We start from the raw sequence: 25,097 nt of genomic DNA, 5'->3' as shown, positions 1-25,097 counted from the left end.
GGGATATTGTTAGGTTTAGGAGGTGCTAAGTTTGAATAGAAGCTGATTTCGTATTTCACACACTGACAGACATTGGCTTCAAAAGTCTTGATCTTCTAGTAAAGCATCCTGCTTTGATTGTAAGTAGGTAACTGGGCATGCAGACACTTTTGCATGTTGAGGAAGCAGGAGTGCTGCAAACAATGCTGCTTCACTCACAGCATTGCCAGGGCTTGGTGAGGTGTTTATTTAGAATCTGGTTTAGTGATTCTAGGGAAAACTTGCTTTTTTGTTGGCAGAGTGAGGATACTGATGTAGTTTAATGCGGCAGTGAATGGTATTTGCCAAATAAGACACTCATACTTCGTAGAGAACTGTCAAGTTTTTGGAAAGTGCTGTGCGTAAAGCAAGTGGAAATTTGTGCACTGCAAAGTGTGGGTGGAGGTATTCTGAGATAAAGAGGAGAGTCCATCTGCAGCAGGCAGACAGCAGGCAAAGTCCCAGAAGCTATAATCAGCACCCGTCCTGCTGTGTTAAGCTTCAGGGCTACAACGTGTCGTGACTCAGCAACAACAGCAGAATTCAGAAGTGTTGACTCATGGTTTGCTAGTTTACGTGCCAAGTTATCACTTGCTAGAACTGTAAATTCCTCTGAATATCTTAACAAACATGAGGCAGCTGTGTGCTGTGCACTCCCTGACTAGAGCCACCAAGTCCTCCCTTGTCAGCTGCCCTTATGTGATAGATTTTTCCAGCACAAAGGGGACTGGCACAAATGTAATGTTTGTAACGAGCCGTATTCGTGAAACGCTTTGGAATGTAAACCCACATTCATTCTGGTTCGGATCAAAGTGTTGATCATGCGTTGGTGCTTCTAATAAAATTAGCATTTGTCTTGTGAGGAGTAAGAGAGTCGCAGTATAAATGGTGTTGAAGGCACTGCTGTCCCTGCGCTCCCAGTGAGCTGAATGTCATGATGTTTAGGACAAGGGGGGAGGGTTTTAAACTATGGGAGATTTAGATTGGATGTCAGGGGGAAACTGTTCACCAAGAGAGTGATGAAGTGCTGGAACAGGCTGCCCAGAGGGGCCCTGGAGATAGCCCTGGAGGTGTTCAGGCCAGGTTGAGCGGGGCCCTGGGCAGCCTGTTGTAGCACATGGTTTAGAGGTTAGCAGACCTGCCTGTGGCGCAGGGATTGAAACTTGATCATCCTTGAGGTCCCTTTCCAACCCATTCTGTGATTCCTCCTTTTCAATTCCGTTTGTGTTCCTCCTTTTCAAACAACTTGATATTTTCTTCCCAGATGTGTACAATTGAGTTCTTTGCTTTCTCTGATAGCAAAAGGCCCAGAAACAACTGGAAAAAATAAAACAGCTTTGAGTCACATACTCCAAGCGCTGCGTTAATTTGTTGTGTAAGGAAAAGCTTAGAAATCCCTCATCCTGCTCTTCCTTACCTGTGGATATCTCTGACAGCTTTTTTGCTCTCGGAGAAAATTCCTTTTTTTGCCTGTTGCCAAAGGCTGACCGTGGTATCTGCTGAAGATGATTACTTTGATTGCTTCTGATTACTTACCCATCACTTTAGTTCCATAAATGTGATTGTGGCTGACTGACCGACCAGTTTCTGTGTTGCCTGCAGGCCAATGCAGATCCATCAGTGATAAACTGCCTACACAACCTTTCCCGCCGGATCGCCATCGTCCTGCAGCACGAGGAGCGCCGCTGCCAATACCTGACCAGGGAGGCCAAACTCATCTTAGCTATTCAGGATGAAGTGTCTGCCATGTCAGAAAGTGAGTACTGAGCTTAGATTGGACAGGAATATGTTTGTCAGGAGTACTTTTTCAGAAAAGTGCTGATGGAGCCTTTTGTGGCTGGGATCAGGATGTGCTCGTTTTGGTGCTCCTTAGCATTCTGACAGCTTTTGATTGCATTTTGCCCCATCCAAGATCACAATTCCTGTGCAGAGATGTCAGCTTTAAAAGTGAAGTAGTTTGGCTGCTTTCTCTGCTATCTGAGTTCAGAGCAATCACTGGAGAGTGTGCACTGAATGTTTGAATTTGCCTGTCAGACTGAGATGGAAGAACTCGTGTGGTGCAGCTTTATTCAACCTAGAGCAAGCCTGGCACGTGCTAATGCTGTGTCCCAGGTCACCAGACGTCTTGTGTAGAAATTTTACCTGTTCACACGGCCAACAGATTGTGTTACAGCATTTTTATTGACCATGCTTTATAGCAATTAACTAAAATAATAAGCACAGTCAGGGTGAACTGACTGCCCCGTCTGATGCACCGTCTTGCTGCAAGTGTTGAAAACTAGAGTTAGTATGTATAAAACCAAAACCATTTAATATCGTTGCTTGTCAAGTTCACAAATATGTGTGTTTAACTGAGTTGAGCATCAGAAGAAGCTGACATTAATTCACTTTATTATCTTGACATTTAACTTGGATTATCATAAAAGCTTTGAAATAGAAGTGTAAATCAAGAAGGTAGGGATTCCGTGCCTATGGTGCTGGTTTGTGCCTAGAGGGGGAAGGGGAAATTCTCTCTACTTTTAAGTTAGTTATTTGCTTTCTTGTTTTGAAATGTTCCATAGCTACAGAAGGGCCACAGTCACCTTTTCATCACATCCTGCCCAAGTGCAAACTGGCCAGAGATCTCAAAGAGACTTATGACAGGTAAGTAGCATTTTCTTCGTAGCTTGTAGCACACTGCTTCTCACTGAAACCTCCTGGCCCTGTTCCTTGGGCAGTTATCCATCTCCTCATGTTGCTGATTCACTGAAATCTGTTTTCAGACCAGGCAGAATGGTGTGAAGGCTTGCTGTCAGGTGAAATGGTTGCAGAATTGCTCTCCTAATCATCACCATGGTGTCTCTTTGGGTATTTTATGTTTCTTAACAGTTGGTGGTCTGTTGCAGCTTTAAGAATTATTTTCCTCTTCAGAATAGAGGCACGTAATGACAAACAAATTGTAGAATTGGAAAGTGTCAAATTATGAATATCTTATCTCTGTAGAAGTGCTCAAAACCAACAGGTAAGGGAAAAACGCTACATCAGGCACTGATGGCAGTGCCAGATACTGCCTTGCCTGCATTTGTCTGCACTGTGCATGTCTAGACATAGAATTTGGATTAGACTGTGAGACTTTCAGCAGAATGGAAAGTACAACATGCTGCTTCTTGACTGGATTAAAGGCTCTGGCGAGGATTTCAAAGAAGTGTGGATGAAAGGTTGGATTTCAGCAGGAGCTGGGCACCTAGCTCCTCCAGCGTCCTCCTCCAGCAGCATGTCAGTGCTGACTCCTCATGCTGAGCAGACAGTTTCATTCAGGAAATGCACCTGGGGAAATAAGGACAGAGAACAGAAGGGTTTGGTGGGCAGAGAGATGTGCCCCTTGATGTGGGTGTTTGTCTGGGCTGAGGCAAACTGCTGTTAAGTTCCTTCTTTGACTTTAGAGCACTGATCTCAGAGCAACTCTTCCCTGGGATGCAGTTTCCCTTATACAGAGGGAAGACACTGAGAACCTAAATAATTAAATGATAATAAAGCTTTTAATAAGATGTTTTTACACTGTGTTCAAGAACTCTGACTTTCAGTGTGTTTGTTTACTGTTCAGTGCAACTCTCCCAACATCTGTACTAAATGTTAGCATAGGGCACTCTTTGTGTAGCCTGTTGTTCTTACCTGAAATTTTTCACCTACTTCTTACTTTGTTCTGTTCCTCTCAGGCTGTGTGCTGGTGACTAGGCAATTCCTTATCTTGTTTCCAAACATTTTAGTGACACAGTGACATCTTGTGGCACGTAGCTGTGACTGTAGGAGCACACAGGCCCAAGCTCGTGGGGTGTATTACTGCTGCCCTTCCACAAAACAAGGAGCATGGCAAAGCACACATTGGTGCTGGCTCCCAGAGGTAATATAAAGCAATCTCTCTCATGTAGACAGTGTGGGAGGGAGAGAGAGGATGTGCAGCATATTTTGACTCTGCTTTGCACAGCATTGTCATGAGCAAACCTAAGAAATAAGCTGTTAGTAAAAGTAAGAAATGACTTTGCATTTGAGTGCAAAGCTCTGTTTAAGAGCAGTCAGCGGTGTTGCTGGATGGTGTTCTTGGAATTCCAGACAAAGGGCCACTTGAATTACCCCAGTTGCTCCAGAAATGCTGCCTAGCCCTTGCTTTCCTGTAGATGGTGCTGAGGTAATTCAGGCAAGATCCAACACATCTCTTAGTAAGGTGGTTTATGCAGAACCACAAGTGTGTGAATCTTTTTGTAATTCAGCATGTCCTCTGCATTTGGAATGAAACACCCATAGTTTGTAAGGCAGCAAGCAATTCCAGGTCATCTGGACTGTAGCACTACTGCTGTAGGAACCGAGTGTTATTAAAGTGGGAATTTAGAGGTAGTCAGCATGACTTCCTGGGACCTTTTGACTCCTAAGGGCTAAAACCAGAATGTTTCTCTTCAGTCAGTTCAGAAAACTGATTTGGGGATCTTTTTTCATTTTCCTCCTCCCACACTCCAGCACTGCAATAGAGCAAGGAGCAATGGCTCCAGACCAACAGTTGCCATTGCTAGCACCTCCAGTGACCTCTTGTATAGTGTGAGCTTCTTTCAGGCCAGTGTTCATTTTAAGGAATAAAGACTGCTTTCACTAAGTTTATCTACAGGTGCAGATAATTTAGTTGGTTAGCTGATGATAGCTAACTGCTCATCTGGTTTCAGCAAATTTCTACTAGCTTTATATCAGAAAAAAAGTGAAAAGGGAGGATTGGCTTTTTTTGTTTTATTTCTTTGTTCTTAATACACAAAGTGCCTTCATACATTTTTAGCTAGTGGGATTAGAACTGCTCAGTGGATCTAGTCCATCCTACCTTGAGAAGGGGAATAATAAATTATGATATGGGGATGTGTATGGATGTATGTAAGATATGAATGAGCTGCAGTTAGTTGACCAAAGGACAGTGAGTGCATCCTTTACACCGAAGTGTAAAACCATTTCAGAGCTCCAAACAGTCACAACTTCTAGCAAAAACAAACTCAGATGTGAGTTCACTGCAACTAGCAGAAGTGTTATTAAATTCTGATGTAAATGGGATAAACATAAAATACTCTGTGTGTCTGTAGGAATTCATAAATGTGAGGTGAAATATTCTGTTGGTAGTTGTGCAGAGAAGGCTGGAATCATGCAGAATACTGGGAAACTTTGGATTCCCACTTTGGGGCGGTGGCTTCTGGGCAGAGCATAAGAATAGGGCAAAGGAGCATCCAATATTGCCCAGCTTCCTGCAGCTGGCAGCTCTGGAGGTGCTTTCTGTATATTCCAGAGCCTTCAGCTGATCTCACTTCCCGAATTCAGTCCTCTCTCCTGCGAGCCAAAGTAAATATTTAATGACCGCAGCATCCTCTGATAAGGGGCTCCATGGCTGCTCTGGTTCTTTCTGTTTCTTTCTGAACTTTGCTCCTCCTGCTCTCATTAGCCATCTCCCAGGGCTCGCTGTTACTGCTGAATGCTGGTAAACTGCTGGATAAAACAGCAGATGAAGTTCAGGAGGGACAGATGTACAGTAATGCACGTGAGGCAAACAGCCTTCAGGTATTTATGGCACTGCTGGGATCCCCTGAGGCTCCTCCAGCAGAGCAGCCCCAGCTCTCAGGACTCAACGCCAGTCTGCTTGCTGTGACTGTATTTCGTGCTTCACAAATCCTTGCATATACTGTGGTGTAACTGCTTGCCTGTGACTGGCCGGGTGCAGTCCCATCCGTTGTTGCTGGGGGTCACTGCTTATTCTCAGCCAGATTATTAGAGTTAAATTGTTTTCTGCTCAAGGGGGGAGGAGTGGAGGAGAAACCATTATAGAAAGCTATAATGAGGGCTTGGGATTGAATGCAAATGTGGAAAAATGAAATTAAATTCGAGATCAGAACTCAAAATCTGTTTTTCTCCTTGTCTTTAATTTTAAACTATTGTTGTATAATGCACTGCAGACAAAATTATGCTGTGGAGAGGGTAATTATATAATTAAAGCTTCTGAAATCGTGCACATGGGCCAGAGGATGAAAGGAGCCAACTGCACTTTTTTTCTGTTTTCTGAACATTCAACTTCGCTGTGAAAATATCCCTGCAAGTGCTTCATGCTGTCGCTGTTTGGTCGCCCACTTTAACAGCCCTGTTTGCTTTCATGTCCTCTCTTAATCACTCATGGATTTTTTGTCACGTTTTCTCTTGTGAGTGCCTGGTGTGAATGGGTGAATTCTGCTTCAGGTTGCCCTTTCTGTGCATGTATTTAAGATAATCCATCTTTCCCTGTCAGCTATGTACATCTGGTGGGATAAGCAGCGCTAATGGACTTGCAGCATTTAATGCAAGAGAAAGAGAAGTGAAAGAAGAGAAAGGGAAGTGTTTGCCCAAGCTTTGCCTCAGGGCCCGGAGCTCTGAGCAGGTGGGAGATGGCAGCACCAGGAGAGCAGGCTCATCTCTTCAGTGCATTCTTAAGAAGAGGAAGACATGTGCAGTGCTTATTCTTTTTGCACCTTGACAAATAAATACCTCTCAGCGTTCAGTGCAGGATTTGAGAACAAAACCACAGCCACTGCTTTGCAGAGCATTGTCTACAGTGAGGTTTTACCTCATGAAAGGGCAGGATGGGATCATATTGATGCTCTCACACTGGTGTGCTTTGGTGGCCGGTTCTGCTAGCAGCATGAGCTGCTGATGCTTTTGTTTCAAAGCTGAATTTCCATCTCTCTTTGAGCTCTATCTACAACCAGATGAGGTTAAAAAGGAGCATGTTAGTTTGTGTCTGGAAGCTGAGCAGTAGGTAGAAGTGTTTAAGCCACCTCATAGGGAGTGTCCAGGACGTGTATTCACACTGCCTGTTCCTGGAGTGTTTTGTGCAGAGAGGAAATTCTCATGTTTTCTTGACACAGAAGTCCTATTGCTAATCTCAACACAATTTTGCTTCAAATTTAGTTGGGAATTTTCAGAGTGCAAACTTCAAAATATTGTCTTGTTTAGAAAAAAAACAAACATCTTTTACAACAAACTCTAAAACCAGAGGATGTTTGGAAGGAGCCAGATGTTTCTGTCTGAGAACACGGCCTGTTAAGTTCTACATGTATGACAGACCTACATGCACACTCCTTGTGACTGACCCCAGGCTGTGTGTCCTTAGGGGCTGATGCTGGGCTGGCTGGCCTTGCTTCTCAGGATGAGGTGTGAGTTCATACAGTTTTCCCTGAGCTCTGATACACATCTTGGAGGACAGCAGCCTGGAAGCACGCTGAGAAATTCAGCTCTCCAGCACAAAGTTGGCTGTTGTTTAGGATTGATTTGCAAGTTCATGTTTGTTCCTCACTCCCCACAGAAGGAATGATGCTCAGCTTTGCCTCCTCTCCCTTGCTCAGTCCTCTACCAAAGCTGACCCCGGGCATGTTCTCATGTTGGCAGGCTGGGAGCATTATAAAGATTTGTAAGATGTTGCTAGCTTAGTGACTTGTCCTCTTCCCCACCTGTGCTCATTTTCCAATAGCTGTAGGTACCTATCTGGGTGTGCTTCATTTCTTGCTTAGATTCAGAGACTTCTGTTTCCATTCCTCTGAAATGCTTCTGACTCAATTCCATTCATCACTGAAGTATCTGGAACTGTCACAACCCAAAGTGAGCCCTGTGTGTGTGTGTTCTATTGTAAGGGTCTCACATAGACCTTCAAGAAACTGTTCTCTCGTGAGATACTGCTGCAGTGTTAATAGCAGGGGCAGCTGCAGATCAGTGGGAAGAAGGTTGCCCCAAAGCCTCGTAGGGCGCAGTGCTCTGCGAGTACAAGGCAGGGGAGGCCTCACAGCTAGAAGCCAGCTTGGCCTCAGCCAGCCTGGGGGTGGACACTCACTCCTTTCTTGTCCTGATGTGACTCATGTGCAGAAGTGAATCTGGACCACTGTTTTAATTTGCAATACACTATAAATGCTGTATGTGGTTTTTTCTTCCTATTGTAGCCTCTGTACAACAGGAGTGGTCCGGTTACATATCAACAACTGGCTGGAAGTGAGCTTCTGCCTGCCTCATAAAATCCATTATGTTGCAACAAATTTTATTCCCCCTGAGGCGATTGAGAGAAGCCTGAAATCTATCAGGTAAGAGCAAGTCCTCCAGACTGTCCATTTCAATCTGTTGACTCAGGACTAATCTTTCTTGTATAGGAGAGAGAGCCTGGGCCCCTTGATATCTAATTTTTTGCTCTCTGTGTTTACAGCTTTATATCTGCAAAAGTAACCAGCTCCTGCTTTTTTTTTCTCTTCTATTTCATTCTATATTTCAGTAAGTTCAGCCTGCATTAAATCCAGTTATATGGCTCTCTCTCCCCTCTTAATGGGGAACATCTTATCTTGTAAAATAAAAATAGGCTTACTCTAAATCTGCTTACAGCAGAAGGACGTTAAGAGGTTCATTTTGCCAGTAGATTGACGGGGTATCCCAATCTGGGAATAACTACACCTTCAGGAAAAGTTGCAGTTTACTCTACAAATGTATTCCCTTCTTTTTCTGCAGGCCTTACCATGCCTTATTGCTTCTAAATGATGAGAAGTCATTGCTTAATGAGCTCCCCTTGGACTGCTCTCCTGCCCTGGTGAGAGTAATTAAAACTACCTCTGCTGTGAAGAATTTGCAGCAGCTGGCTCAGGATGCTGACTTGGCATTGCTGCAGGTATGGGGAACTGTAAGCAGTAGTTGAGATTCTTTTAATTCATGAGACTTTTCTTTCTGGTGCCAGTGTGTTTCTGTGGTATATGAGATGCCAGTTTTTTTCCGTGTGAACAGAACTCTTGAGCCTTAGAGTGTGAGGCAGACCGGAGAGACAAAGGTCAGTGGTGCAGTAACTGTGCGTCCACGTCTGAATCACTAATTGCTGTGGGGTGGTGGGGCAGCCTGGAGGTCCCTAACCCACACCATGGCTCAGAGCAAGTCTGTGAAAGCAGGCTGCTTGGGAGTATGTCTGAATTCTGAATAGTTCCAGTGATGGAGATCCCACACCCCCTCTGGGCCCTGGTCCAGCATTGCACCAGCATTTGAGTGAAAAACTTTTCTTCATATCCAATGGGAATTTCCTGTGTTCCACCTTGTGACTGATACTTCTTGTCCAGTCTTTGTGCTCCACTGATAAGAACATCTCTGCCTTTTCTGTGCCTTCCCATTAGGTAGCTAAGAGCAAAACAAACCTGGAACAAATAGCACTGCTGACTTATTCCACAGTGGTCTGTCATGGCTCTAACATGCTGTTGTTGTCTGTGTGCAAATGAAGGCATCCAAAGTGCTTACAGTTGCCGTGGCCAAATAGGTGGCTGGACCTGCTTGGCCAAAGTGCATCTCTGCAGTTCTCTGCCCAAGGGCAGAAGATAGCCAAGGTGCAGCTTCTTACCTGATGGCTGCCTTAAGCATGTGTAAGGTCACTTGGCCACTTAGCACTGGAGCAGCACAGTTATGTGGCCCTTTGCTTGTCAGGCCTGGTGCTTGTGCTGGGACTGCAGTGGGGAGAGCTATTCAGCCTTGCTAAGGACAGGTTCAGACCCAGGCATGTGTCTTGTGCTCAGTGTGACAAAGGAGAGCATGGCTTGTCATCTCAGGTGTTCTGGGTCACGAGTCCAGGCCCTCTCTTGTCCTGTTTTGTAATAAGATGTGCAGGTTTACTTACGGTGGTTGTGGTTTTACTTGGCATTCTACAGTTGTGGGATGAACTTTGGAAATTCCCTGCTCATCTGTGGTTCTGTTCTCCACAAAAAAGCAAAGTTAAATACATCTAATGATATGGGCTGGATTTTACGTCTCCTAGATGCCACTTATGTGGCTCCTCCAGAGCCTGTAACAACCACTGACCTTTTAAAACGTATTAAAATGCGTTGTGTAACTCATTACTGAAATATCTCCAAGCGTTTAAAAGACCGTTTTGTTTCCTTTATGTTTGTGTCATGGTGGAGGCCAATTCACTTTATTTTTCATACATAAACTGAAGTGCATTCTGTGCATAAACAAAAATAGGTTGTCGGTGCATAAAATGCAACTAAACGTCTGTTAATACAGTTTGAAGGAATTCCTTAAAAACAGGAAATACTGAGTTCCTCAGAAATGTGATGCAAATCTCTGGAAATTAATAACCTTGTCAAAGCTTTTTGAAGTGCCATGTGTTATATTAAAGCCCAAACGCTCTCTGAAGGCAGCGTGAGAGGACGGAATGTTGCGCTTTCATTTCAGTTCCAGCAAGACTTTGCAGCCATCTGATGTGATGTTTCTGTCACCGTATGTAAGTGTTGCCAAGGGTCTGAGGTTTTTTTTGCTCTCCTGATTTTTCCATGTTCCCTCAATGCAGGTTTTCCAGCTTGCTGCACATCTCGTTTACTGGGGAAAAGCAATTATTATTTATCCGCTGTGTGAGAACAATGTCTACATGCTTTCACCAAATGCCAGTGTCTGCCTGTAAGTAGAAGGAAGATGAATGGCAGTGAGAAGTGCAGAGACCCCTTCCTTCCCTGTGTTACTGGATGCAGCACGGGGCAGCTCTGTGTGCACCAAGTTGTTGCAGTTGTGCAGAGTGCAAACCATTCCCTGTGCTTGAAATTACAAAGCCATGTAGGAGCTTGGTGCAGGGAGCAACATCAAAGCATCAATATGCTTCTGCAGCAACGTGGACTTGGAAACAATATTTACACTGTGATGCTCCTTCTATTGAGATGTTTATAGAATTTGTGTTGGAACTCTGCTGTAGGAAAATAATTTTAGGTCAAAACTTATGGGGTGGAGGTATAAAAATAGGGCTGAAACAGACCTGGAGGTCACTCAGGAGCAGCTGTGCCTCTCATATATGGGAGTGCTGTTCTTGAAGACAGTTTTCCTAATATTTAACTTGCTTCTCCCACACTTGTAATCAATCATCAGTACTGCTTTTCTTGTTCTGCTCAGGCAGGGAGAGCAGTCCCATCTGCAGCTGCATGTTGTGTGTTTGAAGGTGTGCTGACATGCTGCCCATCCCCACTCTGGTAGTCTCTCAGCTGTACAGTCCCTGCTCTTTGATCACAGACAGCTCAGGTTTACAATTTTGTAGTTTTTATTTGTGTCTTTTGGATTTCCTCAACACCTTGAATAATACAGTGAAGCTGAATGCAGTGCCAGGATGAAAATGCATACACTGCTTGGTTACTTAAAGCAAGAAGCAACATGCCATGAATTACCCTTAATGTGTTTCTAGATGTTTCATTTGGGAATTCCCACTTCTGTAATACTGAAGTGGATAAATATTATCCTGACCAGCAATATCAAACTAACTGATTCCTGCTCTACCTCTCTTTTGCAGTTACTCTCCATTGGCAGATGCATTTTCCTGTCAGTTCCGGGGCCACAATCTGCCATCAATGCTCTCCAAGTTCTCCCTCCCAGTGTCACTCTCAGAGTTCAAGAACCCCCTCGTGCCTCCCGTGCAGGAGGTGAGATGGGGGAGAGTGCAGGAGCCGTTGGGCACTGGGTCACTGCCCTGCCAATGAGGACTGGGTTTGCTTCTGGTTAGGAACTTGCTCTTGTAGAATTCACCTCTTAATACATTTCCAAACGTAATTTGTTGTTTCATATTCACGTACCAAAAGGCTGTGGGGACTGTCATGGGGAAGCCATGTGGATGATTTGTGTTAGGAAAGCACATTCCTGAAAGAAAAATCAGAATTCTTCTTTTCTTGGAGTGATGCAGTAGGGACTGCTGTAGTCTGCCACCGTTAGTAGGGCAGAAGCTCATGGTTTGATGAAGATCATGGTTTGCAGCCTTTCTGGGAACCAGTGAAATGTAAGAAAGGGCTCAGGAACATAACAAACATAACGCCTTCTGATGCTGCTACATTCCCAGGTGAAGAAAATGAGACCCCTGAGCACAGCTTACTGTGGCAAAGGGAGCCTGGGTAGATTTCGCTGGGGTGCCTCCAAATGCTGCTAGCCTTTGTGCTTTGATGACTTGCTGTGTTTATATGAAATTAGTCACAATTCAAACACCTAGAAGATTAACATCAATTAAGCACACAGACACAATTACGAGAGAAGAATTTGTTGTAATTACAGGCTGGCAGAGATTATGATCAGAGATAATTATTTATGAAGCTTCTAATCCCAGTAGTATGTACTGGTCAGCTGCCATCTTTGGAGGTGGGGGAGAGCAGTGCCTGCTGTTCTGGCAGCATTTTGCTGTATTACAGACAAATCTGTGTCTGGAAAATGGAAGCATTAATTCTGTTGTAGCTGCAGTAGATTTGGGAGGCATTCTTACTCTCAGTAGCCCATTTAAGATTAATGACTTGCTCTAGTATTTTTCCATTGACACTTCTGGTTGTTCTCAGTTGTCTTTGTTTAAAACACATAACAAACGTCTGCCACATGCTGCTGCAGCCATGGGGAAAGCCCTGAAACAGCAAGGTGTGCCTACGTTTGCCAGAGCTGTTGGAGTGCTGAAATGGCTCTTTTGGAATGAGTGTCTTCAGGTTGGTGCTCACCTGCCTGGTGGGGCTCTGAAGGTCAACAGCACGAGAGGTTTTCCTCAGCCCTGTGGTGTGAGTCCACACACTGAGGATGAGGATGGTGCTGAGAAAAGGGGAAGTGAGTCTCTGTGCTTGCAGAACACTTGGGACTGCTGTGGCAAGGTGTGGAGACCATCACGTGCCTTGGGCTGCTGTGAGACATGGTTAGTTTCTTTCCCATGAAGGCAAGCATGCTGGTTCTTGGAGGAATACGGTCTGGAAAGAGCTTTTAGGTGGTTTTATATCATACATTCATGCAAAAAAAGTACCTTCCTCTGCTTTGATTTACCTATGCAGTATTGTTTTATTATGAAACAGCCTTTTTTAAAGGCTGGTTCCTAATGAGATGAATCTAACCCCTGTGCAGGAGTGGTCAGGCTCCAATTGTAGTTAACTGTAATTAACAGAGATCTAGTCGATAGAGTGATTAATCTGATGAAATGTGGGTGTTTTGTTTTTTGTTTTTTTTCTGCTGTGCAGCAATAAAATGTGCTGCACTCTGAACTGTAAATACTGTCAAATTATGTTTGCTTTGCCTTTGAAAAAAATGAACAAAGTTTGGATCTTTCACTGTAATTTTACTCTCTGTACGTAGGAGTGGATGTTTTTTGTTTTCTTTTGTCCTGTTTTTCAAAAAAGCTTTGAAGAATTTGACTGGTGGCCATGCCTTGTGCCACTCATGGTGCTGACTGCTGCCTGTGGTTCTGAAGGTCAGTGCAGTGGGAAGGGCTGTATTGTCTGCAGAAGCTGTTGAGGTCTCATGGCACCCATCCCATTGGATTGTTGTCTTTAGATTGGCTTCCTTCCTTCTGCAGTGCCCTTCTGGATGAGCATCTGTCTGTCAGGTAGGGGAGGTGTCCAGGCAGTGGCCTCCATTAGCACTGCCTGTGCTCTCAGCCATGTCCTGAGCACGAGACAGTAGCTTTCTTGGAGCCAGTCTTCTCGATCTCTTTTCTTGCCTGGGATGACAAGCTGTACATTGCAGTTGAGCTCTGCCATGGTTTTATGTCTGTCATCCGTGGTCTTGTGCTCATATTTGCGAAGTTGTTGGTCTTCGTGTAGAGATCTCTAAGCCAGCTTCCCTTTTTCTGTTACATCTGCCCTGCTTGGATAGCAGCATTGCACCAAGCCTGTGACTGCAGCTTAGCTGGTCTAATGAAAGCTTGGTGCTGCTGAGAGGGGGAAGGGGCCCTCTTTTCCCTTTCCACTCAGTATGTGCACATGCCTTCCTCCTTTCCCTCTTCCCTTTGTGCTGGAGCTCTGGCTCCTGTCCAGCTCGATTCTATTCATGTAACTCATTTCAGCCACTCTAGTTCTTTGCCAGGTTAGCAGGTGGAATTCACTCAGGGGAGGATCTGCAGCTCCAGGGCCGGTGCTGAACGAGGGAGGCACTTCTGCAGCTGGGGATGAGAGTGAGGAAAGCAGATGTGACTTCTCTTTTTTCACAGTGGTGAGTTGCCTGTTAGCAGCACTGAGAAGTGTTACATGGACTTCCAGCAAGCCCCCCACCTGGGACTGTGTCCTGACCAGCAGCCCATGTATCTCATACTGCTGGTACTGGATCTCATGAGCTGACATGGCAGGGGAAACTCATAATCCCTCGTAGTGTTTTTTTCTGGAATAAAAGCAATTTGCATCTCCTCTATCCTGACCCCAAGAAGGCTGTCTTTCTTCTGCTGCCCATGACTCTGGGCTCTTATCCCAGCCTCTCCTCTCCCTCGTGTGGCACAGCATTGGTGATTGCACAGCAGATTGCACAGCAGATTGCACAGAATGGAGTTCTGTGGTTGGGAACAAATCTGGAATGGTTTTGCTGGAATGGTGTTCCAGGTCTGGCTGGGTTGGAGTTAGCTTTCCCCACAGCAGTCCATATGGTGATGTGCTTTGCATTTGTAGCTAGAACAGCATTGGTATCACGTATTTTTGTTATTGGGAAGAATTTGGCTGCACATCTGTGTAGTCTGTGGGCAGTGTTAGCTGCCTGGCCCTGCCATTGTCTTGATCAAGAAGGTTTGAGGTTACGTACAGAAGCAAAGGGTCTCAGCAAGCAGGTTATAAAACTTGTGGCACTCACCTTCCTGTTTAGGGTCACTCTGTTTTCTCCTGCCGTAGAACAAAGTGATTTCTAAAGACTATGACAAGCTTTGCTGCTGAGAATCTGGCCCTCCAATTTGCACAGGATTGCTTGTAGAATTACCAGCTTCTTGTTCCCTTCCTTGCTGATAAGCCATGATTACTTTTATCCTTATAGCAGCATTAGTTAAAAGAATCAGGGAGCTCTGAGCTTTGAGCTTAGGTCCATTTTCAGCTTATCTAAGACTGCAGATTTCACTGAAGGTATAATTCAAATTCCCTTTTCAAAAATGGATCTGAATATAGTCTAAACCAGGCAGTACGTTTGTGGATGCTCTTCCTTAAAAGAGGTGAGTGACAGGGAGGCACCGTGTGCACAGATTGCATACAGAATAAATGGTTCAGTTTTTATGAAGAATACGTGTTCCTGTGTGTACAGAACACCCTGCATGGCAGCCTGGCCCCGTGCCTTTTTGGGGGATATTCTTGCAGTGTGTGGCAGAGCAGCACTGCTCAGGTCACTGTATGCACTTCAGAGTGCAGCAATCGCTGCTTGAATATACAGGTGTCACCACCATGCAAGGAGCATTGCTGAAGGGAACTGTGGGCAGTGTGTGTGTGGCTGTGCAAGCACTCAGAAGCACAACAGCTGGTGCTGTAGCATTAGATGCAGAGGGGATCTCTCCACCCCTCAGGCAGGAGTGTACTCGTGTGAATTCGACATCCCATTTTGTCCCTGCATCCCCTTTGCTGCAGCAGCTCGCTGTCACAGTGCATATGCTTATTGTAGCTAACTAACTCTTCCTTCATGGGGCTGGGGTAACTGTGGCCAAAAAACAGGTGGGAAAGTACAACGGCAGCCAGTGAACACAAAACAAATGCTTTTTCAGCTTTGATTTCCTAAGTCTGGCCACAGTGCTGGAGTAAGGCTGCAGCAGATGAGGCCTTTGCTGTACATGGAAAACGTGCTGTGCTTTGTGTAGCAGCACAGTGGAAAATAGTGCGTGCCAGAGGATGGGAGTGGGAGGAGAGCTGCATGCAAATGCTGAGTGGATGTCTGGAAGGTGTTAAGAGTCACAGGAGCTTTTGGTGGCAGAAGTATGGAAGTAAGATTCGGGTTTGTGTATAAAATCAGGGTTTCTCATGTGGCAAGTTTAAAAATAGGGTGTTCCAAGTCTAAATAGAGAGAACAGTTAAGTTGATTTGGTGGAATTCAGAGCTGTCACATAATGATTAACGTGGCAATATTACACAATAATATTCTGCATCAATAGGGGCTGTCTGTGCAAAACAGGGAGAACTTTTAATAGCTTTAGTTTTTGGTAAAATGGAGTATTTTGAATGATAAAAGAGCTCAGTGTGTTTCAACACGTACCCCAGTGGAGGTGCTGTGTTACTGACCCAAAGCACTGCCGTTCTCAAGGCAGACTGTGGACAGTGTGTGTCTCATCTACAGCTCAGCTGGAGGAGAGGCACTCGTCCTTCAGCAGGAAAGTGAGCCGTGCTTTAACTAAGAGTGCATCTTCACGCAGAGAGAAACACCAGGCTGAGATCTGAGTGATTCCATGCTGCTGTTCTCTCTTCCCTTTCCTGAACATGTTGCCAGTTGTAGAATTATAGAATCACAGAATGGCCTGGGTTTAAAAGAACCTCAGTGATCATCTTGTTTCAACCCCCCTGCTATGTGCAGGGTCACTAACCACCAGACCAGGCTGCCCAGAGCCACATCCAGCCTGGATCCAGTCCCCATTTTCTGGGCATTTAGCTTTTTAGGCCTGGGAAAGAAACAGCTTTAAAGAATCTTTGTAAGAAATGCACTTTATTCAACACACACTGAACAGTTTTACAGAAGCTCCCCTTGACTCCCAGAGGGACAAAAACAACGAGTGCTGGATCCTGCCCCTTCAGGACAGGGGCTCTCCCTGCCCAGATGAGCTGACATAAGAGTGCCCATCTTCTCTGCTTTGGTCAGTAAGCATAAAGCAGTGTATGGTTGGCAGTGCCCTGCGCTGTGTCATGCATCACAACGTGTGCTGCTGTGCCACTGCAGGGGTGAGGAATGGGGTGGCTGAGCTGTTCCAGTGGGAAAGTCCCATTGGTGCCTGATGGGAGCCCCTCTGCCCAGACTGGAGAGAGGCAGCATGGGGAGAGGGAGGGGGGTGGATGAAATTGAGTGTTGAATTGAACAGTGAAATGGGTCTCCTTTTGTATTTCCATTTCGGCCTCGCAGGGCTGTGGCTTCCTGCAGTGCTGATGTCTCATGGGGCAGCTGTGGGGTGGAGCATGCCCTGCCCTGCAGAGTTACTCTCAGCTCTTTTTGGCTTCAAGAAAGAGACCAGCAAGTCGAATGGACTGAGCCCAAGTGTGGAGATAAACCAACAGACAGCAATGCAGGTGGTATGGGGAAACCTGCCCTCCTACACACCTGTCTGAGAGGTCCATCAAAGCTCGAGAGAAGCAGATGGAGCATGGTTGTAAATTCTGTTTGTGTCCAGAAGAACGGGCAGCAGACTGCATTAGCAAAGCTGTCTCCTTGAATTGCAGTGATTTGTCCCATGAAGTGTCAGACCCCTTTTGATTTGTTGTGACACCAGCTGGTGGGACGTCACCGCATGCCAGCAGGTCAGAAATTTACATGAAACATATGGGGCATCTTCTCCTGCATCTGGAAGGTTTCGAGCACTCGGCCTCGTCTTTCCTCCAGGCTGATTTCAGATGTTAGCAGAATGATATGCAAACGTCCTTGTTATCTCGTGCCAACTTTCCTGTGCTGTACGTTCTCTTTTAAATGTAGAAAATGAATTATACCTTTTCTGGAAAATAAGTGTCTGAAGGTGATCCCAGATTTAAGATTAAAATCCGTTTGGCTCAGAAAGTAGTAATCCCTGGAAAGGGGTGTGGGCTTATCTGCAGGCAGGAGATGTTTCTTTTGTGATTCGACAGCAAAGGAGAAATTGAAAATTAAATGACTTATGGAAAAAGGAAAATGATGTGGGCTGATGAACTTCAGTTTGGGGCTTTTATTGAGATTTGGCTGTTCTCCTGATGATTAATGCAGTGGAGCTAAAGCTTCCTTCTCTGCCTGAGCTCATTCTGCGTGTCTCTCACCAAAACAGCACTGGTTGCTATGAAATCCCCAAACAGCTTTTGTCAGTGATTCAGTGTGTTCAGAGCTGTTAGCTACGGGAAGGGTTGCCTGCACTGAAATGAAAAGGCTTTTTGTGCAGAAATTCAGACACGATGATGGCTTTTGAATGCTCCTCTGAAACTCCTGAAGAGAGGCCATGCCAAGAACCTACAGATGCCTCTCCCTCATCCCACCCTGTGCTTTCAGCATCACTTTTGGGGCCCTGTGAAGTTGTTCAGCAATATAGAGGTGTTCTGCATGTTGGTTTGAGTCTCATCTCTTGCCACTCTCAGTCTTGCCCATCCATACCATGGAAAGCGAGGTGCCTTCGGCCTGCCCTCATATGGCAGAGAGGTGTTGAGCAAATGGGTGACAGTATATCACAGTAGATCAGGCCCTGTCCCTCCTCCCTGCCTTCTTCCTGTTTTCCTGGGAGAACCTGGGCTTTAATGTGACTGCTTTGGGTGAACCCTGTGGGGATTTCTGACTGTCATGGGCCCCCAAACTGATCCCAGTGCCTTGGCCATTGAGATGTGCACCTGGGTGATTCGTTTCTTATCTCTTCCATCTCTGGAAAGGACGATTATCCCTTATTTATTCCTTCTGAACTGTTTTGTTGGAAGGGGACCAAACATGTGGGTTTGCATGACTGCAGTGTGAAGTGTGGCTGTGTTCATACGGCTGGCATCGTGTGCTGAGGGCTCTGCTGAAACACAGTGGGTGCTGAAGCTCTTCTTGGCTGCAGGGTTGGTTGGTGTGAGGACGCTGGCTGAGTTGGTTAGTGCTGCATAAAGATGTGTTGGTCATTAAAGGTCTGATTACAGGCAAAGCATCCGTGGAGGCTTTGGTGTGATGGACATGTGTGCTTGGTCACCTTCTTGTGATGGGAAGCACAAAATAATGGTTCAGAGAACATGAGAAACCGTTCTGAGTCTTGGAAAGCATTTCTCCTTGTGATTTCTTAGGCTCTGAGCATTGCTTTTTCTCTCATGGAGCTCAATCCCTCATTTCTCACTCTGCAGACTCAGCTCATTCAAATGGTGATATGGATGCTCCAACACCGACTCCTCATTCAGCTCCACACCTACGTCTGTCTGATGGTGCCCCCAAACGAGGAGGAATTCCGTGCCCAGGATGAAGACATGCCCTTCACCGCCAGAGTTGGAGGCCGAAGTTTAAGCACCCCCAATGCTCTTAGCTTTGGTTCTCCAAGTACGAGCCAACTTTGCTCTGCTGTTCATACTGCAGCCTGCTTCTAGCCCTCCTTTTAGCAGTGCCGAGGGTGACAGGTCGTAGCATTAAGATAGCTTGTTGTTACTGGGGTGCTTGCTAACCAGCCCCTGTTCAACGTAGAGCTGGGCATTGGTGGATGTCTGAAGTGCTTCAAGTAGTTCTTTGTAATTTGCTGAGATCTCATTTGGTCATGTCAAAAATTTTAGTATTTATTGGAGGCGCTTCAGTGTGTTTCAGACAGGGAACTTCCTACTTCCTTGCAGTAACTAAAGAGTAACAGCAGTGGTCCTCTGCCTGCACTGCTGTTGCTGCATGGATTCTGGTTAGCAGGAGAGGAATAGCATTGTGAGGATGTGCTATAAGCAGAATTTGTTTCTGTGGGCCGCAGAGCTGCCCTAAGGAAGTGCAGGGCTGTCAGTCTCACAAATGGCTGATTTCTCTTTCCCTGGGCTCTTTAATCTCCTCAGTGCCGTTCATCAGGGTGATTCCAGGAAAGCACATTTTCAAGAGGGCATATGAGATACAATGCTGAAACCCCAGGATGTGGTTATGTCATGCTGTTCTGAGCAGTGTTCTCAGAATGCCAAACAACACTGAGGTTGGATAGTGGGAGAGATTCTCTGTGCAACCTGCAGCTTTACGCAGCTCGTGAATGAGGGCAGAACTCTTGGAACATGAGTCTGATAAGTCTGCGATCTGCTTGTTTTGGCTCACTCACAAGAGGATATTGCTTCTTGGCCTTGCTTTCTGCATGCTTCCATCTTCTGTGTTGTTAGGCTTTTTGTGTTACCACTTCATGGTGTTCCAGCAGAGCTGGCTGGGAATTTTCTCTTCAAATATTTTATGGACTGTTTATAGTCTTCAGAAGTAGAGTTTTCCACATCAATTGATGGTGTTGTTGAAACACTTTACTTTCCCATTGAGAAAATCCCTACATTGTCATATCACAAATTGCAGTTACATGTAGTGTTTCCAGACCCACTTTCTTGGTCCTACAAATCTGAGGGGACTGTTTGGAAAGCCTGCATGGATATGGCCTGAAATGATAATCTGTACTTCATTATGCTGAGCAACATAGAAATTCTGTGTCTCTTCTTTTCCCCTGGTAGCTAGCAGTGATGACATGACTCTGACAAGTCCCAGCATGGATAATTCCAGTGCTGAGTTGATACCTGGCGGGGACTCACCCCTGAATAAAAGGATGACAGAGAATCTCCTGGCAAGCTTGTTGGAACACGAGCGGGAAGCTATTCTCAATGTCCCTGCTGCCCAAAACCCAGAAGATCTTCGCATGTTTGCAAGGTAGGAAATGGGGAATGCAGAGGGTGACCTTTTTTCCCTATCCTTGCTGTTTTATGGGCAGATGGGTGTGGGCTCTTATCAAATACCATTAGCTTGGGATTTTGGAAGATAAATCATTTTGATTTTGTTTCATGTACCTATTTCATACACACACAGCACTTTTGAACAAAAACTAATGTATGTGTCACAAGAACACTTGTTAACAGAGTTCTGCATGGTGAAGGAGCATCAGGACATCTGGTCAGACAAGAGGGCCTTCACTTTTTGCCTTCCAGTTTTGCTGTGTTCACACAGGTAGACATAACTGCCTAGCTTGAGAACATAATTCTAAGCATCCAAAGCAAAGACCTAGTCGTGCTGGTGCTGTCATTTTGTGTCTGTTAGTATTCCCAAGACAGCTGTTATTTATTTTAAGGTTTGTAAACTACATACAAATAGGAGACAAAGGAAAAAAGCACCAGAGGTAAGTCAGCCTCAGCCTTTCCACAGAACAGCCTGCAAAGACTTCCAAGCCTGTTTAGCTGAGAGCTGCTCGTGTGAGTGGGTTATTTAGCTCTGTAGCTTAAAGTCTTGTTCAAATTTCAACACTTAAAATAAGCAAGATGTGGCTCTGCACGTTGTGAAAAGCAGAACGACTTCCCAACAGCTGGGAAAAAAGTGGGGGAATCTCTTTGCTAAGCATTTCAAAACACAGTGGCATCACTGGAACGCCTCTTTCACTGGCTGACGTACTCACAGAGCAGAAAACAACCAGGGGTGAGACCTGCAGCTTTCCTTGATCTTTACAAATGCAGGTGGAATCCCCTGCAGCCTGCTCTGCTCCTCCTGGTTTGCAGCTCAGCTCAGGTGTTTGTGCAGAGCTCTGCGCTGCTGCTGGGTAGACGTCTCCTCCACCTTCTGTAAACTGTTCAGAGGATATTCTCTGCTTGAGTGGCAACACTTTGGACCACTTGAGAACTTTGAAATGTTTTTCTTCATTACTGGAGAAGTGGTTACAAAACCTATGAAAAAGGGAAGGAAAAAAGAAAAAATCATACCCGGTGTTATTTTAAATAAACTCTGTGGGGACACCAGGCTGGTTTAATGGACCGCAGATTGTTAATTATCCTGGAGAGAGGAAAGGATCTCATGATTGCTTCCCCGTCACCTCTTCATCTGGGTGAAACAGCAGCGTGAAAGCTTTTGAATTGCAGATGCCAAAAATGACTTCAGCTTCTTCAGCAAATTGGCTCAGTAAGCAGGCAGCTGCCATAATGATGTTTGCTTTGCAGATTGCCCATGCACCAGGTTCTTTAGCAGAGCCATCCCAGGCATCTGCAGCCTGAATTTCCATTCCGCTGTAGATTGAATTGATGACTGTAACTTACTCTTAAGTCAACAGTGAGGAAGAGAGAAGGTAGAATAAACAAAGCAGCCCTGCGGGTAGGATGCTGGAGTGTAAAAATAGGAATGGTAATGCAAGATGCTCTGGTTGCTTGTGACTTTATGAGGCAGTGTAACTTGGTGGTTCTCTATGTACTTTCTCTCGTGTTGTGCTGTGAACCATCTGAAGTGTCTGGGTAAACCTGTGGCTCTTAATGAGAGTGTAAATAATTGCAGAGAAGCTGCTGCAGTGAATGAGCTGATCCTCCTCATTACCCCAGCAAAGGTTACTGCATCAGCTCTGCTTTCTGCTTCGTCTTCAGGAGCAGCACCTAATGAGGGCTGTGCTATGGCAAATAGCTGTGCTGGATCAGCTGCCTCCCTGAACAAATTCCTGCTATAAATGCGTAGTTAGTGCACTAAATACACTGTAACTGACCTTCCAAGTATAGTTTTGTGTGCACAAAGGGATGGTCTATTTTCAGCAAGGCAGTAAAGTTCAGCCTGATACATTTTTGCGTGCCTATGCCTCTGAACTCCTGGTATTCATTAAACAGATGGCACAGAAGGGACTTGTGTCTGTCCATTGCTATGCACAGCAGTGTTTGCAAGCAGAAACCTTAAGGGGGAAATGAGGAAAATGGGAGCTTGGCTCCAGCGTTGGCTGCATTAACCCTCACAGCGTTGAACCAGAATTCAAAGCCAAGATGTTTCCATAGCTGCTGCTGGAAGAGGGGGACACATCTTTCCAGAATCAACTTGAGAAAGCCACAGGTTCTTTTTGAACCAGATCTTCAGTTATGAGCACAAAGTGTTCCTCACTGCACGTCAACCAGTGCTTTTGTAGACAGGTTGAGGCCTCACTCGTGGCTTCTCTCCCGAGCCATGGGCATAGAGCCACTCTGAGGATTTTCTTTATTGCTCTTAGCTTGAGAAACAGGAGTCCTTTGCTCCATGGAGGAATATTCAGAGGTGACATCAAGCTGTGGACAGTTGTGCTCCATCTTCAAGCAGTGCTGGTGGAAGAGAAGGTCTCTTTGGCCAGACAAGCTAATTTTATTTGAATGACTAAGGTGAAATAGTTGCTTTTGTTGTTGTTTTTTTTTTGATGTGAAGTAGTTTAGGGAACTGCTGTACCACCACACTGCTGATCACAGAGCAGCTCTTGTAAGTCAGAGAAGGGAGAACAGTGCTGAGCAATGGAAAGGAGTCATCTTCCATCACTGCATCTGAATCTGGAGGCACCCATCTGTCAGCAGATGTATTTGTGCAGCTTCAGAAGTCCCAAAAGAAATTGCTGCCCTAAAAACTTCCATCTTATGCCTTGTTTGGGTCCCATAAATATTCACTGCCCAACAAGGTGAAAAAAAGGCTGAAGAAGTTCTCCAGTGCTGGCAGCAGTCCGGCTGGAGCAGTAGCCTGGGCTGGGCTCTGGGGTGTCTTCCAGCAGCATTTTTGTGTTCTTTAATATCCTCTCTAGCTTTTATTGGAATGGAAACTATTTCATCATCACCCGCTACAAATCCAGACTCTTTCTGAATGTAGGGTGGATGTACTTACTGGAAAACCCCTCCATGGTCCGTGTGACTGCTGAAAACCAGGCTGTGATCATTTGCACAGATGGTTGTGCCAGGGAACAGTGACCTGAGCAGCTTCGTAGAGCAAAGAGAGCACCGTGCTTTTCAAATCTCCTTTAAAGTCACTTATTGAGCAGTGATGCAAAGTAGGAGAGGAAGGGCCGGGGCTTCTGTCTGTGTGACAGGTCGGTGCCCACCAAGGGGATGGCTGTACTGACCAGAGGGGACTGGGGGATTTCAGTAGTCATCATGGCTCGAGCTTAGAGTCAGTGTTTAGGATTTCTTTTGGGCCTCTGTTATGCCCAGAGCTTCCCTGGGGCGCCTGTGCCTAAAATTTCCATCTCCCTGCTGCAGCCTCTCCCCCCACCCCCAGACTCATCCAACTTCAGGGCCTGCCTGCCAATACCAACCATGTAATGGACTGCTGTGGGCAAAAATATCCTTTTAGCTTTAACTCTTCTTTTAGAATTATTGACAATCTCAGCAAATGCCGCAGGCTAAGAGACCTTGTGGTACCTTTGCAAGACCCCAGGGTTGTGTTTTCTTGTTACCAATCAGGCCAGCATGGGAGCAGGGCATCCATCCAGAGAGCTGCTGTGAAGCCAAGTGAGCGTGATGGGAATTGGGTACTTCAGGAGATGAGAATTTGGTGGGTAATGGTCCCTGTGCTGCTTTTCCAGGGGAATTCTGTGTGCGAGGCACGGCTGAGCTATGAGCAGATTTCATTCATTTCACTTTGCACCTAAATGAAGGACACAACCCGAATGCCTTCAGGTTGGTGTCCAATTGGAGAGGAGCACGAGGGTGACAGTACCAGTTCTTGCTGTATGCAATTGCTTTTGGCCCACGCCTGCCTTGCTCTCCTTCCTGCAGGCTGCTTCACTACTTCAGAGGCCGACACCACTTGGAGGAGATCATGTACAACGAGAACATGCGGCGCTCGCAGCTGCTGATGCTGTTCGACAAGTTCCGCAGTGTGCTGGTGGTCACCAGCCACGAGGACCCGGTCATTTCGGTTTTTCAGTCCCTCTTGAAATGACTGCTAGTGGAAACTGCCGCGCTCTTGATATTCTGCAAGATGCCTAAAAGAGATGAGTCCAGTTCCTTCTCAGCACACGGTGTACAGCAGGCTCTCTGCTGCTGTGCCTCCATTTCACACCTCCCCGTGCGACAGCTCAGTTCTGTGTGAGGGGCTGTGTGCTCCTTCCCAGCCTGGATTTGTGCCGTGCCACACTCACAGCACAGGAGCTGCTGTCTCGCAGACCTTCCCTGGGACTGCTCCTTCGTTGGGGCTGTTGAGATGGGTGAGAGTGGTCCATGACTTTTACTGGAGTGTTACTGACGTGTGGGTGGATGCTTCGCACCAGAGCTGCTTTCCCTGCTCTCCACCACCACTGAGCAGTGGGTGTTGCTCATGAGCAGCCTGTCCTCACTGCTTGGCCTCTGCTTAAGGGCAGAGTGAAGTTGGCCTGGCTCTTAGGGGAATGATCCTGGGTACTGAGGAATTAATTCTGTCTGACCACTGTTATCCAGAAGCAATGGGGACATAAATAGGAATGCAAAGCATCACAAGTAAACAGCTTTGTGAATGAAAATGATTTACTTGCCTTGTTACAGCTTTCCTCTCCCCAGGACCCTTATTTCAGAATGTCTGTAGGGGCACTGCTGTCACCAGGCAGCCCATTTGTTAGCTGATCTGCAGGTCTGTTTTAAATTGTGATGGGAGGAATTTGGTTGGCTCTGAGGAGGACTGAACCTGGCTGGCTGTGCTGCAGGTGCAGCATTGTATCAGTTCCCCAAAGCTGCAGATTAATGGCAGTCACGCTTGCCCCTCTGGGGCCTGTTTTGCTGCTCTGTCCCACTGTGGTTGCAGGGAAGCAGATTAGGGAGCTGGCC

General features: G+C 45.9%; 1 protein-coding gene across 10 annotated transcripts in view; it reads left to right on the top strand.

Moving 5' to 3' along the window:
• The window catches only part of NPRL3 (NPR3 like, GATOR1 complex subunit), a 39,345-nt gene extending 14,549 nt beyond the window's left edge, over nucleotides 1–24,796 (top strand). For 6 of the 10 annotated variants that reach the window (XM_042864168.1, XM_042864171.1, XM_042864173.1 and 3 more), the window contains 9 exons: nucleotides 1,621–1,774; nucleotides 2,580–2,661; nucleotides 7,980–8,117; nucleotides 8,533–8,689; nucleotides 10,346–10,452; nucleotides 11,327–11,456; nucleotides 18,750–18,939; nucleotides 20,070–20,262; nucleotides 24,075–24,796. In XM_042864168.1, the coding sequence (XP_042720102.1) occupies nucleotides 1,621–1,774; nucleotides 2,580–2,661; nucleotides 7,980–8,117; nucleotides 8,533–8,689; nucleotides 10,346–10,452; nucleotides 11,327–11,456; nucleotides 18,750–18,939; nucleotides 20,070–20,262; nucleotides 24,075–24,240 (1,317 nt within the window). In that variant the 3' untranslated portion in view covers nucleotides 24,241–24,796. Of the gene's footprint in view, nucleotides 1–633; nucleotides 757–1,620; nucleotides 1,775–2,579; nucleotides 2,662–7,979; nucleotides 8,118–8,532; nucleotides 8,690–10,345; nucleotides 10,453–11,326; nucleotides 11,457–18,749; nucleotides 18,940–20,069; nucleotides 20,263–23,881; nucleotides 23,976–24,074 lie in introns of those variants that run through there. The other 4 variants (XR_006177606.1, XM_042864169.1, XM_042864176.1 and 1 more) reach the window with 4 other exon arrangements.
• The last annotated feature ends 301 nt before the right edge of the window (nucleotides 24,797–25,097 follow it).

Source organism: Lagopus leucura, unplaced genomic scaffold, assembly GCF_019238085.1.
Source record: "Lagopus leucura isolate 7727_CA_CO unplaced genomic scaffold, USGS_WTPT01 Super-Scaffold_760, whole genome shotgun sequence".
NCBI classification, from domain to species: Eukaryota; Metazoa; Chordata; class Aves; order Galliformes; family Phasianidae; genus Lagopus; species Lagopus leucura.
This window is presented reverse-complemented; position numbering and strand designations above follow the sequence as displayed.